Source organism: Cetorhinus maximus, chromosome 6 (genome assembly GCF_964194155.1).
Source record: "Cetorhinus maximus chromosome 6, sCetMax3.hap1.1, whole genome shotgun sequence".
NCBI lineage: Eukaryota > Metazoa > Chordata > Chondrichthyes > Lamniformes > Cetorhinidae > Cetorhinus > Cetorhinus maximus.
The window spans coordinates 45,109,544-45,126,901 of NC_135884.1; the positions used below are offsets into that span (position 1 = coordinate 45,109,544).

Genomic DNA, 17,358 nt, shown 5'->3' on the forward strand with positions numbered 1-17,358 from the left:
GAATTTTCCAGCCCCGTCGACGTTGGACGTCATGGCCAGTGGGGGGGACACATTATGGCAAGAAGGTCAAACATTGGTGTTAAGCCATTGTGATACCAGTTTGCAATCGTCCACTCCACCCATCAATTGCAGGCTGCGTTTCCCACCGCCGTACCTTGGGAACATCATTTTAATACATTTACATCTAATTATAAGCCCTGCTCGCCGGAATCATCCCCCACGTCAAATTTACTGCCCACATCGGCATGACCTCAGAACGGTGTGCTTCACATCCGCCTTTAAAAGATAATTCACTATCTTTGATCCCAACTTCCTTTCATCCTAGAAGTAAATGGAGTTTACAGCACAACTGTTTACAACTGAATACCACCTTTCTGGGACTTTGGCAGGCTCAGAGTCCAGTCATTTTGAATTCGGAGACTGCTGCCATTGTCTCCAAGCATAAATATCTTGCAAATTTTTCCCAGTAAAACAATTTAAGCCTTCCTTTTGTAGCAGGAGAGGTGAGTAGGGCCCTTGGCTTCCCGACTTCTGAGTGGGACCGGAGGCTGGGCCCTGTGCACTGCAGGGCACTCCAAATTCCAAGCGGGGACCGGAGGTTGGGCCCAGCGTACTGTGAGGCATTCACTGCAGGGCACTAGGTCCCCACCAGCAGAGGTCATCAGGCTGGGAGGAAGCTGAGCAGGGGAGGAATCATTCAGCCTGGGGCTCCCCTCGGAATAGGAGCAGAACTCTTGAAGAAAGTTGGAGGCAGAGCCTAAGCCTGGAGCCATAGGCTGAAGAAAGCCGGAGATGGGAGTTCAGGCTGGAGGACAAGTAGGCACCAGAAGCCTCATGGAAAGGGAGTGAGAGCAGGAGTGCAGCCAGGAGTTTGGGCATCAGACCAAGCCTGTGAGTCACTGCATTGAGCAGCCGAGGTCCCAAACAGGATAGAGGTTTGGAGCATCGGCGGTGAATATTCTCTGTAAATAGTTTGTTTCTTGAAGTTACGCTTTCCCTTGAGAATTTATACAGTTTTGATGCTGGTGGAAGAAAGGGACCTTGTTTTTTTTTCACCTTCATTCAGTCCATGTGCTTAAACGTCACCTTACACTTTGACCTCTAACAGTCAAACCACCCAAGCTCACTGTCAGGCAGGCTTCAGAACAGGTCACATAACCTCCTTCATTTACCCTAAATTTAAAGATCCAGTCCCAAAACATCATAATCTTATAAACCTCACAATTGTAACATTGTACATAGGAAGAGTAAATGACTGGCCAATCCCAAGAGAAAAGGTCATACTTTGACTGACATATCTGGAACCCTGTGGACTAAACAAAATGAAATGGCACTAGATAACATTTATGAAAATTACATTTTGTTTACTATACATTTCACTAATAAATGAGCCATTATCAAGATAAAGGGCAAGCCTGCCTTGCTGAATTTGCCTTACTGAAAATTCAAATATCAACCCAAAATCTTTTGGCTAACATTTCCCACTGTAGCCTTTATACTCAGATATCAATTATTTTATACAAATTTGATTGATGATGCACAGGAATTTCAAGATTTGTGAAAACATTTTTCTGAAATTTTCTAGGATTGACTACAGAAAACTAAACTATTACAATCTTTTTATTAGAATACCCTCTTTATAAATTGTGAGCACAGCAGAAGTTCCATAGCATAAAAGGAAGAATCATTATACTCTTATTAAAATATCAATGGTATGCCACCGTCATTTTTGAAACCAGCACGAAGCAATAGCTGAAGCTAGCTGTTTCATGCGGCTACTATGCAGTAGCAACAGGAGTGATATTCTCCGCTAACATAATGCTGCTGTCAAGCCAAAAAGATGTACCGCCTACCACAAAAATGGATAGTGCACTATGAATTTCAGTGTCGTTGTAGTGCTAGATATGTAGGCCATATGTCCCAATGACTGGTGCTTTATATCTGGCTTCTGAGGTAGGCAACACGGCAGCCTAAACAATGCCCTTCACTGTACAGCAGAAAATTAACTGAAACAATTTATTGCTAAAGAACATACAAAATAGGAGGAGTAAACCCTACGGCACTTCAAGCTTGCTCTGCCATTCCATTAGATCATGAATGATCTTCCACCTCAACTCCACCCACCACACTGTCCCATATCCCTTAATTTCCATAGTATCCAAAAATCTATCAACCTGAGTCTTGAATGCACTCAAAAACAGAGCCTAGAGTAGAGAATTTCAAAGATTCTCAGCCCTTGAAGTGAAGGAACGTTCCCTCCTCTCAGTCTTAAATGGTCAATCCCTAAGTCTGAGACTGTAACCCCCAGTTATAGAGTCCCCAGCCAAAGCAAAAATCCTTCCAGCATCCACCTTGTAAAGTCCACTAAGAGTTTATCTGATTCAATGAGATCACCTCTCATTCATCTAAATTCTCGGGAATATAGGCCTTGTCTATTCAATTTCTCTCCTTCCAAGACAATCCTTTCATTCCAGGAATCAATCTAGTGAACTTTTGTTGCAAGTACCGTGGATCACAGTGTGTTAGTTGACATGGCATATAAGACAGCCATATTTATGCCTATACTTGGCGCATAAGTTGGCCTCAATTTTCCACCTCCAAAATATATATTTAGGGTTAACGTGACTTATGAATTGGCACATGAGATCAAGCAGGCAATACGGGCCATGTTACCAAGGAGATATGCGGGAGTTTAAGACACGTCCACACAGAGCAGACCATGCATGACAACCAACGAACAGACAGGTCCTCCGGCAAAAAGAATGAAGTACAAAGCTGGTTTCAAGCTAAAAGTTGTAACATTTGCCAAGTTGTCAAATAACTGTGCTGCAGCAAGGGAATTCGGTGTTAGTGAAAAACTGGTACGAAAATGGAACATGCAAACATACGAATTAGGAGCAGGAGTAGGCCACTCAGCCCTTCAAACCTGCTCCGCCATTCAATAAAATCATGGCTGATCTGATTGAAACCTCAATTCCACATTCCAACGGCTGCTTAACTTTCATCGCCTTGTTTATCAAGAATCTATCTACCTCTGCCTTAAAATTTTCAAAGACTCTGCTTCCACAGCCTTTTAAGGAAAAGAGTTCCAAAGACTCATTACCCCCTGAGAGAAAAAAATTCTCCTCACCTCTGTCTTATATGGGTGATCCCTAATTCTAGATTCTCCCACAAGAGGAAACATCCTTTCCACATCCACCCTGTCAAGATCACACAGGATCTTATATGTTTCAATCAAGTCACTTCTTCCTCTTCTAAACTCAACCAGATACAAGCCCAGACTGTCCAACATTTCCTCATAAGGCAACCCACCCATTCCAGGTAGAAATCTAGTAAACCTTTTCTGAACTGCTTCCAATGCATTTACATCCTTCCTTAAATAAGGAGACTGATATTGTACACAGTATTCCAGATGTGATCTCACCAATGCCCTGTAAAATGTAAGTATAACCTCCCTTTTTTTTTATTTAATTCCCCCTGCAATAAACTATAACATTAGCTTTCCTAATTACTTGCTGTACCTACATACTAACCTTTTGCGATTCATGCACTAGGACACCTAGATCCCTCAGCATCTCAGAGCTCTGCAATCTCTCTCCATTTAGCTAATATTTTTGTTTTTTATCCTTCCTACAAAAATGGACAATTTCACATTTTCTCACAATATACTCCATTTACCAAATCTTTGCCCACTCACTTAATCTGTCTACATTCTTTTGTAGCCTCCTTATTCCCTCTTCACAACTTACTTTTCTACCTATCTTTGTGTCATCAGCAAATTTAGCAACCATACCTTCAGTCTATTCATCCAAGTCATTTATATAAACTGTAAAATGTTGAGGGCCCAGCTCTGATCCCTGTCACATATCACTCGTTATATCTTGCCAATCAGAAAATGACCCATTTATGCCTACTCTCTGTTTCCTGTTAGCTAGCCAATCTTCCATGCATGCCAATATGTTACCCCTACACCATGAGTTTTTGTTTGCCCCAATGACCTTTGATGTAGCAGCTTATCAAATGTCTTCTGGAAATCTAAGTATAGGACATCCATTGGTTCCCCTTTATCCACACCACATGTTTCTTCTTCAAAGAACTCCAATAAATTGGTTAAACATGATTTCCCTTTCGCAAAACCGTGAACAAGAAGAAATCTGTCCTGAAGACGATGCCCAAGACCAAATGCACCTTGAGAACAGAAACCAGCCACTGGCCTGATCATGAAAAGCATGTGTTGGAATGGGTCCTCGAAAAACATCAGAATGGTTACATTATCACCAGAAATGCGTATATACATACGCCAAACCAAACCCTGAGTCCAGCAAAGATTTCAGAGTAACAGCTAGTTGGTTCAGAACAAAAGTGCTAGATACAAAGCAGGTAAAGCACAATCCGGTTACTAAGGAGTGTAGGCTTGCTTACAGGAGTGGTGTGATGTACCAAATCAGGGAATATCTGGAGTAATTTAAAAAACACAAACTGTATTTTCTAAACAGAAAACATTAGTTCTCCTTTTACACTATCAATATTTTGCTGCATTTATATATATCTATTTATTCAACCTGTTAATAGATTTATTTGTTTTAACCTGCACGTTATGGTCTACTATTGTGATATTTCATGAAAAGTAATTGCTAATTCAGGCATAATAGCCTGGACACCAAACATAAAAGGATGCAGGGTTTTAGATCATGGGAGACTCACACTTCTTTTGAGAGCCACCTTTTCTGCAAGAACAGAGATAAGTGTTGGGAGACAGTCTGACCTCAAGTGACGTATCTACTTTAAGTCAATTGTATTATACATATTTTATATTTCAGTTCTCCCATAGATTTCATCTACAAATAATCTAATGCCAGAAGGATTATAGGGAATGGTAGCATTGTGGTTATGTTACTGGACTAAAGATCCAGATTCAAAGCCCACCATGGCTGCTGAGAAATTTAAATTCAGTTAATTAAATAAAGCTGGAATAAAAAGCTAGTCTCTGCAATGGTGGCCACTACTGGATTGTCATAAAAATCCATCTGGGAAGGAAATCAGCCTTCCTTACTCGGTCACACTAATACATGTGACTCCAGGCCCACAGATATATCCTCAACCAAACTGATGTCTGAAATGGCCTAGCGAGCCACTTATTTGTACTTGAGTCTCATCGTATTACCACCTACCCGAGCTGAGGAATCAGCACTCCTCGATGGTGACCACCAATTGGAAAGGTAGCAAGGTCATAGAATGTATGCTGTATGGAATTTTCAATGTTCACCAGCAAAAGTGGTTCAGTAGCAGCACTACTTACTGAGCTGGCCGAGTCCTGAAGGACAAAGCTGTAGGATAGGATGTATGGCAGGTGATGAGAGAACCAATCCAAAGGGAAAAACTTACTTGACCTCATCCCCACTAATCTACCTGTCACATGACAGTATTGGGAAAAGCGACCACTATGAAGTCCTTGTGGAGATTAAATCCATCTTCAGACTGCAAACACCCTCCAGTGTGTTGTGTGGCACCATTACTATGCTAAATTAGATAGATTCAGAACAGATCTAGCAGCTCAAAACTGGGCATCCATGAGGTGCCGCGGGGCATCGGCAGCATTCTATTCTATTCTATTCTGTCAAAATCTATAACCTCAAGGTCTAGCACTTCTACATTCTAATGAGCCTATCAAGCCAGGGAACTAACCCTGATTCAAGGATTAGAGAAAGGCACATCAGGAGCAGTACTAGGTGTACCTGAAAATGAGGTGTCAGCTTGATGAAGTTATATTAGAGAACTACATGCATGCTAAACAAGGGAAACAGCATGTGCTAGGCAGAACTATCAATCGCATAACTAAAGAATCAGATCAAAGCCACACACTCCTGCCATACCCAGTTGTTAATGATGGTAGGCAACTAAACAGCTAACCAGAGGAGGAGGCTCCATAAAAGTCCCAATCCTCAATGAAGACAGAGCCCTGTACTTGACTGCAAAAGTCAAGGCTGAAGCATTTACTTCTGAAGCCAGAAGTACTATGTAGATGATCCATCTCCTAAGGTCCACAACATCACTGAAGCCTACCTTCAGCCAATTTCATACATTCCATTTGATATCACGAAATGGCTGAAGGTACTAGATTCAGCAAAGGCTTTGGGCCCCAATAACATCTGGCTGTAGTGCTGAAAACTGGTGCTCCAGAAGTAGCCTCATTTAGAAATATGGAGAATTGCCCAGGTTATGTTCTGTCCACAAAAAGGACAGATCCATTCTGCCTAATTATTAGCACAATCAGTCTATTCTCAACTATTAGCAAAGTGCTGGGAAGCGTTATCAACAGTGTTATCAAGCAGCACTTATTCACCAACACTCAGTTTGGGTTTTGCCAGAACCATTTGACTATCTATCCTGTGCTGCATCAGACTAGGGAGTATCTGATGATGACAGCGTAGAGGTAGAATTTCTTTGTATTGAATCTTGTGCTATACCTGCCCTGGGAGTGTTTGATGGGGACAGTGTAGAGGGAGTTTTATTCTTTTGCTAACTCATGATATGGGGGTGTTTGATGAGACAGTGTAGAGAGAGATTTACTCTGTTTCTAACCCCTTGCTGTACTTGCCCACTTGTGTGTTGGAACAGTGTAGAAGAAGTTTGAATCTGTACATAGCCCAGTGTTGGGATAATGCAGAGGCAGCTTTACTCTGTATTTAAGCCCATGCTGTAATTGTACTGGGAATGGTTTAATGGGACAGTATAGAGCGAGCTTCACTCTGTATTTCCCTGTGCTGTTGTTGCTTCATTATAGCCTTAGTGCAAAAGCCTAATTCCAGAGGTGAGGTGAAAGTGACTACCCTTGGCATCGAGGAACCCTAGCAAAATTGAAGTCAATGGGAATCAGAGGGAAAATGTTCCATTGGCTGGATTTATGCCTAGAACAAAGGAGGATGGTTGCTGCTGTTCGAGGCCAATCATCTCAGTCCCAGGACATCACTGCAGGAGTTCCTCGTGGCAGCATTTTAGGCCCAAGAATTTTCAGGTGTTTCATCAATGATCCTCCATCCATCAAAAAGTAAGACATGGGGACATTTGCTGCTGATAGCATTCAGTTTCATTCACAACTCCTCAGATGTGCCCACATGCAGGAAAAAACCTGGAATACATTAAGGCTTGGCCGATAAGTGGCATGTAACATTTTCACCGTACAATTAACAGGCGATAAACATCTCCAGTAAGATAGAGTCCAACCACCTCCCCTTGATATTCAATGGCAATACCATCATTGCACCCCCTGACCATCATTGGTCATCACTGGAGGGGTCAACATTGACCAGAAACGTAAATGGACCAGCCACATAAATACAGTGACTACAAGAGCAGAATAGAGATTGGGAATCCTTCAGCAATGACTCACCTCCTGACTCCCCAAAGCCTTTCCACCATCTACAAGGCATGAGTCAGGATGTGTGGTGGAGCACTCTTCACCTGCTTAGATGAGCGTAGCAACAACACATCTCAAGAAGCTCAATACCATCCAGTATAAAACAGCCACTTGACTTGCGCCTCACTCATATCCTTAAACATTCACTCCCACCACCACATCATACCTATATTGTGTACCATCAACAAGATGTACTGCAACATCTTCCAAATTGGCAACCTCTGCCATGGGAACAACACCACCTGCAAGCTCCCCTCCAAGTCACACTATCCTGACTTAGAAACATATTGCCATTCCTTCATAGCCGTTGGGGGAAAATCCTGGGACTTCCTCTCTAACAGCACTGTGGGAGCACCTTCACCACACGGACAGCAGCAATTCAAGGCAGTGGCTCACCAGCACCTTCTCAAGGGCAGTTAGGGATAGGCAATAAATGTTGGCCTTGCCAGTGATGCTCACAATCCATTAATGAATAAAAAAAGTGCAGCTACCATCCTAAAACCAGGATGGCAAACAATCAGGACAAAGAAACAGCAGAGAATAAACTTTCCCATCTATCTCCTACATTGCTAAACAAGAATGAAAACAACCACAAAAATTAGAATCTTTAAACAGCATGCATGAATATTTAAAATTTTTAAATATTCTGAAGGTTCAGTGCACATCAAACACCTCCAGTGTTTCAGCACTGCAGACAAGCTGCATCTACAAAAGCACTGAAGGTTCAAAACCAGTTGCTCGATATGTATCCCATCATGTCCAGTAGCAACACTGAAGGACCAATCACTCTGCATTTATACTTTAAATCATTTTAACAATCTGTTCTTACAGTTATTTGAAGCATACTATGTATTGGTGTTTACTAAGGAAGAGGATGCTGACAAAATATCAGTAGAAGCGGAGTCAGAGATGAAAATTGATAGGCAGGATGTACTAGAAAGGCTGGCTATGCAGAGAGTAGATGCATTACCTGATCTAGGTAGCTTAATCCCAAGTTACTAAGGGAAGTGGAAATGGAGATAGAGGAAGGGTTTGCCATAATTTTCCAAATCTCCCCTAAATACAAGGGAGGTACCAGAGGATTGGAAAGTGGCAAATGTGACATCCTTATTCAAGAAAGAGTGTTGGAACATTCCCTCCTCATAACTACAAGCTAGTCAGTTTAACACAAGTGGTGGGTATCATTTCAAAATAATATTCAGGAAAATATTAATAGGCACTTGGAGAGGTTTCAGAGGTTTAAATTAATTAGGGAGAGCCAACACAGATTTGTTAAAGTCAGATCATGTTTGACAAGTCTAATTGAAATTTTTTGATGAAATGACAGAGAAGGTTGATGAAGGGGATGCAATAGGTATTGTCCACATGAAATTTGAGAAGGTGCCGCATAAAAGGTTGTTTAATAAAATTGAGGCTTATAGGATAGGAGGGCGAGTGTCAGCTTGGATAAAAACAAAATGGCTTCAGGACAGAAAATAGCGACTCATGGTAAATGGTTGCTTCTCAGACTCAAGGATGGTAGACAGTGGTGTTCCCCAATGGTCAGTGCTAGGATCAACACTTTTTTGATATATATAAATTAGTTAGGTATTAAAATAAAGAAGAAAATTTCAAAATTTTCATCCACTCTCAGGTATAGGGCAGAATTTAGCCCTTGGCGGCGGGCGGGCCCCACCGGCTCGGTGGGGAGCAGGCAGCCAAACACCGCCGCCAAAACGGGGCCAGCTGTCATTTTGAGTGGGCGGGCCAATTAAGGCCCGCCCAGCGGCCTGCCCAACAGGAAGCACTATGCGCTTCCTGTTCTGGGGAGGAAGGAATCCCCAACTGTCAAAGTGCGTTCTTTCGCACATGCGCGCGAAAGAGCACACTGCTCCCTGAGCAAAGTCCTGTCTCAGGGAGTTTAGTGAAAGGTAAGTAAAGTCAAAAAATAGAGACATTTTAAAATTATTAACATGTCCCCCTCATGTGACAGTGTCACAAGAGATGGAACATGTTGATAACAAACTCATAAAATGTATTAAATTTTTACAAAACGGTCATGAAGCTTCATCCCGCCAGTGGATGAAGTTTCATTAATAATCTACAGGCCGCTAGGACTCCTGGCCTGCCCGCCAGCCTTAAGGTTGGCCAGGCAGGGCATTTAACTATCTTAATGAGCCTGTCAATGGCCTTAATTGGCCATTGACAGGTCAGTTGGCGGACTGCTGATTTTGCTGTCCGCCCGCCTTCCTTAAGATTTAAATAGCTCGGGGTGAAGTCGGGGATTCCTCCCAACGTCATCCTGTGTCATTTTCCCCTCGGCGAGCGGGCCCCGCCCCCAAATCGCCGAGCGGAAAATCCTGGCCAATGAATTCAATGTCAATCAGACATAGAAAGCAAAAGAAGGGAGAATGACCTCCTTCTTATGCCGTTATGACACTATGACTCTATGAGAAGTAATAATTGGATTAAGAGAGAAAAAAACAAAAGAAACAGAAAGAAAAAGTAATTTTTTTTAATATCCCGCAACAATGATTAAGATCTGATAGAATGGGCTCCATACTTGAAGAAGTTAATTTTCATTGTCAGGGAGGCAGGAATTAAGAATTTTCATGGCATTAAAAGGGTACTTAAACTGGAATGAGCATGTCCTAACTTTTTGTGATGCACTTAGTCCTTTTCTATGACATCAGTACAGGAACTTCAGACCATTCAATACATTTGAATGGGGAGTCAGATGCCAAGGTGCCATTTTCTAGAAGCTTACGGAGGCTTACTCAGTTTGCTGAGATACCCAGTATCACCGACGCCAGTCTTCAGCAAATTCAATTCATGCCATGTGATATCAAGAAACGGCTGAATGCACTGGATACTGTAAAGGCCATGGGCCCTGACAACATTCTGTCATTAGTAGTGAAGACTTGTGTTCCAGAACTAGCTGCATCCCTAGCCAAACTGTTCCAGTACAGCTATAACACTGACATTTACCCGGTAATGTGAAAAATTGTCCCGGTATGTCTTGTTCACAAAAAGCAGGACAAATGCAACCCAGCAAATTACTGCCCCATCAGTCTACTCTCGGTCATCAGCAAAATGATGAAAGGTGTTGTTCACAGTGCTATCAAGCGGCACTTACTCAGCAATAAGCTGCTCACTAATGTTCAGTTTAAGTTCTGCCAGAGCCACTCAGTTCCTGACCTCATTACATCCTTGGTCCAAACATGGACAAAAGACTGAACTCAAGAAGCGAGGTGAGAGTGACAGCCCTTGACATCAAAGCATCATTTGGTGAGTATAGCATCAAGGAGTTCTAGCAAACTTGGGTCAATGAAAATAAGGGGAAAACTGTCCACTAGTTGGAGTCATACCTAGCACAAAGGTTGCAGTTTTTGGAGGTTAATCATCTCAGTCCCACAATATCACTGCAGGAGTTCCTGAAAAGTGTGGCCTCTTGAACAACAGTTTCCATATTTCGCATTTAACTATGTACCTTTGCTGACTGGAAGTTCCTGTCCGATTTCTGCATAAATAATGGTGAGCAATGTTAATCTTATCGTTATTTTCACAGCCAAATTTTGGCCGTTAACTCACTAGTTCTTCCTGAATAGATCAAGATTACTGATGCTATAAAGTGTTAATCAGAAAGGTTATCTGCGATCAACTATTTGTTTTGTAGCAGTTCTTCTTTCAAAACGCTGCTGATACTACTCAACTTACTCAGTCTCTTAGCAGCCTCAAGGGCATCTTGTGAGTTGTCAGCAACAAAGAATCTCTGGACTGTGACCCCATGATCCGCCATGATTTTTTTGCTCTGGTACTCTTGAAGGTTCAACCATCTCGCAGGGATTATTCGGACCATCTGTGTCTTTGTAGAGAGAAGAAAAAAAAACTAAGTATAATCATTTGCCCTGCTAGTGTATGTATTTATAAACTCTTATTATTTCAGTGTTGCTGAATACTGTAATTTAAAAAAGTTCTAATGATTGGCTATCATTATAACTGGTCATTCTCTATGGTTCACTGAGCATGTTCACACCTCAGGCTGTAGGTGTTTATCCTATTTTCTGGTATTCCCAATAGCTCAGCACTGTTACCATTCCTTATCCACCATCTGATTAATTACGCTGATTCCAATGCCATGGGAGTTTCTATCACTGAAAGCTTGTTCCAAGATGCTCAGACAAGATGTTAATGAAACAGACTTGGAGAAAAGGGACAAGGTTGACCTGCCTCAGCAGCTGTCAGTGAAGGTTGCCCATGCATGCTCCTGCTTTTTGCTGCCTGCCATAATTTCATGATATTGCATTGCTTTTCCAGTGGTAACGATGGTGAAACTGCCAGCATTCATCGTCAGTACTCTGCTGAAATCAACAGCAAACTCAGGAATCCACACATCCACAGAATAATGCACAAATCCAAAAGTTGCCATCAACAAATCTATATTTCTTTGGATGGTGTACTGTTGAGGTTCCCCTAGATTTTAATCCCTGAATAGCGAATTGATATAAACTTCTACTTATATACTTAGTGTCACTGTAAAGGCCTTGATAAAGTTACACCCTGCTGAATGAGGTGTGAGTGGGTTTTTAACAGTGTACTAAGCTTGTAATTATAGCTAAACACACTTGCTAGCCCTGAAATACTAATTTTTCAATTGTGGAATGTCAAGTTTATCCGTTGCAATAAACACATTGTTAAGATTTTTTTTTCATGCTTCTTTATGATATTTTTGCTTTGGTCTTAATTTAATCATGATTATTTGTGTAATTATCTAAAAAGTTGAATTAAAAAAGTTAAGGGTATTCACTGCTTTTAACTGCCTGGTTTGCAGTGTGTGAATACTTAAATGTGACAGGCAGCTTACCCACCTTGCTGACATCACTGCTGCTGGATGCTTGGAAATCCCCTTGACTTGGCACCTGATTTAAAATGCCATCGAGAAAGTGACACAGTGACGAGCACTGTGGCTCCATTGGTAATCTCAAAATACAGTCTGTTTAACAACAGCCCACATCACAGGATAGCATGAACTCTCCCTACAACTCCATCCCCCACTTCAGGGTGGGTTTGTCTCTCCCCAGTCTATGTTTCTCCCTCTCTCAGAGCGTTTCTCTCTCACTCAACCAGTTGCTTTCTCAGAGTTGCCAGGTGGTATTCATTGGCCCAAATGATTCCATCCTCACAACCAGTAGAGGAGTAGATCCAAATAGCTGGGAGACAGCTGGGCTCAGACAACACCATTTGGTTTCAAGCCATGGAAGCCAGGGTATTGCACCTGCGCAACTGGAACATACAAGGGCCACTTCTCCTGTGTTGCCAACAGCAGCGCTTTAGAGACCTTTTGCCAGTTCCAGTAGACTCCCTCCCAAAGCAGGAGAGTACGAAACCACACTTTGAACATCATCTCTTTCCCCTACTGGAAAGAGTTAGCCAAAGTGGGTCTTAGGAACTGAAGCTGAACCAAAAAGAAAAAAGACCATTTCACTGTCAGCTGCATAGGCATCACGTGGATGGGCACATTAACCTGGGGCCGAGCCGAGCAACAGCAAAGAATCTAAATTTTTAAAAATTAGTTAGATACAAGGGGATCACAGAAATTATGAAAGAAAATTGTGGGTTCTTAAAACTGCTTTAAAAATCCCCCTACATACAAAATAAAATGTAAACATTTGTCCAATCCCTCATACCCCACACAATTTGAAAGTAATAGAAGTCATCTTTCCAAAAAATCATAAATTATGAAAGGAAAACACTGAAAAACAAAATCTCACTGTAACACAAAAGCCTGTTGAATAAATTCATCAAACCTGTGATTGAAAGCTTCCTCATTTAAAGTCTTACAATAGACAGACATTAACTTTTAACATTTAGAAGACGGGACTAAGGTAGACAATTTTCAAACTTTACCATGAATCTATGATACTCTCTTACAAAGGCAGCATTAGTTACCTGCTTCACTAACCAATAGACAGCTAACGTTGCTAATGTCTCTAATGATGGTCTGAAATGTTCCCCAAACATAAAAGAGCAGTTAAGAGCTTGATTCTGAAGGGTTTTGCCTGCATGTCTCATTGAGTTATGCGGCACAACTCAATCATGATAAACCCTTGTACATTTAAGCTTCCAAGAGCACTGCTCTGTGAAAAACGGAACTGCTCTTGATAGGAATTCTAAATGAAAAATCATTGACCTAAAATATTAACTCGGTTTCTCTGTCCATAGATGCTGCCAGACCTGCTAAGCATATCCAGCATTTTCTGTTTTTGATTTCAGGTTTCCAGCATCTACGTCATTTTGTTTTTGTAACTTATCCTGGACACCTGTAGTACTTGACACACATGTATACAATGCCTGTAACATTGTAACTATCCTAAAGTTGCTAGGAGGAGGCAAAGTGAAGAGGCAAAGCAGCAGAAGTGGTGTAACAAGAAATCACCATGAGTGAGAACGTTTCTAAGAGGGGAGGGCATCTAAGAGAAGTTACAAGTCAGAGATGTTACAGGACAGAGTTACAGAGAGTGGGATGAAGTTTGCACCATTGAATTTTACCAAGAATAAATAATTGAAATTACAGACATAATAAGAACCTTCAAGTGCTCAAACCATATATTTTGTAGCAGATGGAAAGACACAGAAAACCTACTGATGAAGAATTATATAGACAGTACAGAATTAATAGTTAGCTATGTAAGCTTAAAAATTGACTACACATTATGCATAAATCTAATTTCAAAATTCAATCATTAGGGAAGTGATTCATGAAATCAACTATGTTGGCCTAGTTTTACTGCTAGAAATTACTTCTTCATAGATGATTTAGCAAGATGGAGCTGAGAATAATATAGAAGACAGACAGAGGGCTAGGTAAATTTAATTTAGTCATTCCCATGTGCAAAAGAAGGGAGAGACAATTTGACCTTGGGTACTAACAGACACAAGCTTAGAATATTCCTACAGCCCAACATTGGCTCAGTAGCATAAACAGAAAAAAAATAGGACCTTCCATAAGCTGCAGTTAATTCAAAATACCCTGGCAGAAGGAAAATAATAAGCAGCATTCCTGGAAAGTGCAGTGTTAAAGAGCGACAAGATCCAGCATGGCAATTCAAGTTTCCATAAACCTTAAACTGTTACAAAAAGCATTGTGCTGGAACCAGCCCTGCCCACAAATCTAGCCTCAATCCCAGATCAAATTAATCATCACGGAGATTGCCTACTAATTCTACCCATTCAAGGGGACTCCTCAAATTAAGCTTGCTGTTCCTTCCCAAGCTCAAAAAGTGGCAGAGAATTTGGAAGAGGAGATTTGGGTTGTTACAAAGGCATTAGCGGGCATGTCTTAAAAGTTTTTGAACATGAAAATGTATTTAATTTACCAAGAAACTGTCCACTGTACAGCAATGAAATTAATAATTGGTTGAGCATAATTTTTTAAAAGCAATTTTCAGTGATTTAAAATCAGGTTACTCACAGGCAGCAGACTAGACACTTATTAAAAATGTTTATTTTTGTACTAAACCAATGTTTAACTCTATTAGTAAAACTGCATCAGGTGACCACCCTTAAATACATCAATAATTATTTAAAATGCGAAGAAATAAAAATTACATTCTATTACAACAGCCCAAAGCTGCTGGCTCATGGGATTTACTTATATTGTTATGGAAACATGTATGAGTAGAAACTTGAACCACTTTGTCAAGCACAATTTGCACCCAGATTGCTGATTGTACCCAAAGTGGAAACTCTACTTCAGTAACTACAAATAGTAATAAAGTAAAAATATTATACCTACAAATCAGTCTAAAAACGTGTAATTGGATGGGACAGCAAATGGAGAAATTGAATTTGCTAATATTTACAGGTAAAGCCCCAAATTTCCAGCAGCGATCTGGGCATGTGCAAGAAAATGCAACCATATAAAAATGAGATAACACAGTATTGATCTGGAAAGGCTTGGATACAGTTATAGTATCCACTCTCTAATACAGTTAACAAACGTATTAATACTTAAATTCCATACCGATGATCCAAACTTGTGCATCCTTAGGTTATGCACAAAATTCTTAGATGCCTGAGCCTTATCCATGTTCTGCTGCTGTGGTAACTTCACTGAGGATTTTCAGTTTTATTTTTAATTAAGGTTTCTTCTACTATTTTTGTCCCCAGTCCTTTAACTTCATAGTAAAAGGTAGCACCTTGTAATTGCATTTTTCACTGTGAACATTTAAGAGTGACAAATGTTTGCTTAAGCAAAGGTGTTCTCATAGCTCAAGCTGTTCAATGCTTGGAGACCAATCAGATGATCATGAGATTGAAACCCTAGGACTTATATAAATAAATGTAGTCAGTTTCCAACAGGGCCAATTGTCACTATAGTGCCTTTCACTGGGAATGAATGAGAAAAGAGGCAAGAAACAAGAGGAAGAAAAAAGGTTAAGAGGTGATATGATATATAATCAGTGATCATGGTGTACTCTGGCTAAATAAGAATATAGCTTATTTTTCACTCTGCTCCTAAATCTATTCCATGGTTTATAAATGAGGTTTCTTACATAAATAAAAACTAAGTACTTGGGCATGTGTCACAAATGACCTTGTGGGGTTTCTACCTTATTTAAATATCAGGATCATTGGCCCTCATTTAAATATTTGCACAGTAATTACTGTATCATTTCAAACATGGCTTCTCTTAAACATTAATTACCATTTCAATGCTGTAATCCATTTACTGATGAGTCTTGCACTACATGGGAAATCACTGCTGAACTACTTTTAAAACAAAGTACTGTGTCTAAATAGAATCATTGAGGGCCATTCACCCCAAAATCAGTAAAGGATGACTTGAATTTTAGCTGCTTTCATTTTTTCAAAGATAGTAATTTTTACACTTAGGCACAAATGAAAAAAAAAGTTCAATTTTAAAACATTGTTCACAGTCCAGTAGCCAGATATTGAACTGAAAAGTCAAATGTTACTCTTCTGAATTTGATCAAAAATGTTATGCTACTTCTATATGTAAATTGTTAATACTTACTGTGGCATTTCCGCAATCACAACATTGCTGTTCACTGAATTCTCACAAGCATCTCTTAATTTAAAAACTTACAGAAAATACAAGGAAAATTATATTATTTCCACAAATTAATCTTCAACCTTTCAGAGAGAAAAAAAAGTCATTTTGTCATATAAGCAGTACTTTCATAATCCAGAGCTCTATGGATACTGCACTTAATTTGGCAAAAGGACAATATTTACAACTTAGTCAAAAAATGTTTGTCAAGTAGACAGATTAACTTCATGGCACCAAAATTTCAACATGTTCACCCTCCCAGAATAAAATAATAAAATGTTTTTATGAAAAATAGTAATATAATGGTAAACTAATGCCAACTACACCATCTCCAGGACAGACGGTTGTTTGTTAATTTCAGGGTTCAGATTTGGATAATCTAAATCTTGTACCATGTTTATTTGATAAATGGAAGCTAATTCCATCACAAAATACAAAATCTAAAGTAAACTGGCAAAACCGTGCATTTTGAATTGGAACTAGCATAAACCAACATCACCCTAGACCAGTGGTTCCCCAACCGTGGTTCGTGAACCCCAAAATGTTTTGGGGATTCTCGGGAAAAATTCCGTCATGGCAGAAGCAGAAGTGTTTGCGTGCCAAAATTCCAAATTAATGGGAAAATGGCAATTAGCACCTTTTTCATGAAGTATGAAGGAATTGGCCGACATTGCGGACACAATTAATTTGATATATGTGTAAATAAATAATTAATTCAACGTAATTACAGAAACGCAAGCCTAATAAAAGCAACAGCGGTACAACTAAGCTACTTAGTTTTTATTTGTGTTATTCAGAAACAGCTGTCAGTTTGGTGCCCACCAAATGAGTGAATACATTCAATAACAGACAACTATTTGGACATCCTGAGGACTGGTGCCAAGGTCAT

General features: G+C 40.3%; 1 protein-coding gene across 5 annotated transcripts in view; it reads right to left on the reverse strand.

Annotated features, from left to right (window-relative positions):
• The window catches only part of suclg2 (succinate-CoA ligase GDP-forming subunit beta), a 405,981-nt gene that overhangs the window by 247,139 nt on the left and 141,484 nt on the right, over positions 1 to 17,358 (reverse strand). For all 5 annotated transcript variants that reach the window (XR_013576840.1, XM_078543679.1, XM_078543682.1 and 2 more), the window contains exon 2: positions 11,114 to 11,261. Coding sequence is in view for 4 of the 5 variants with exons in the window: in XM_078543679.1 (XP_078399805.1) it covers positions 11,114 to 11,261 (148 nt within the window). In the remaining variant the exon portion in view is untranslated. The remainder of the gene's footprint in view (positions 1 to 11,113; positions 11,262 to 17,358) is intronic.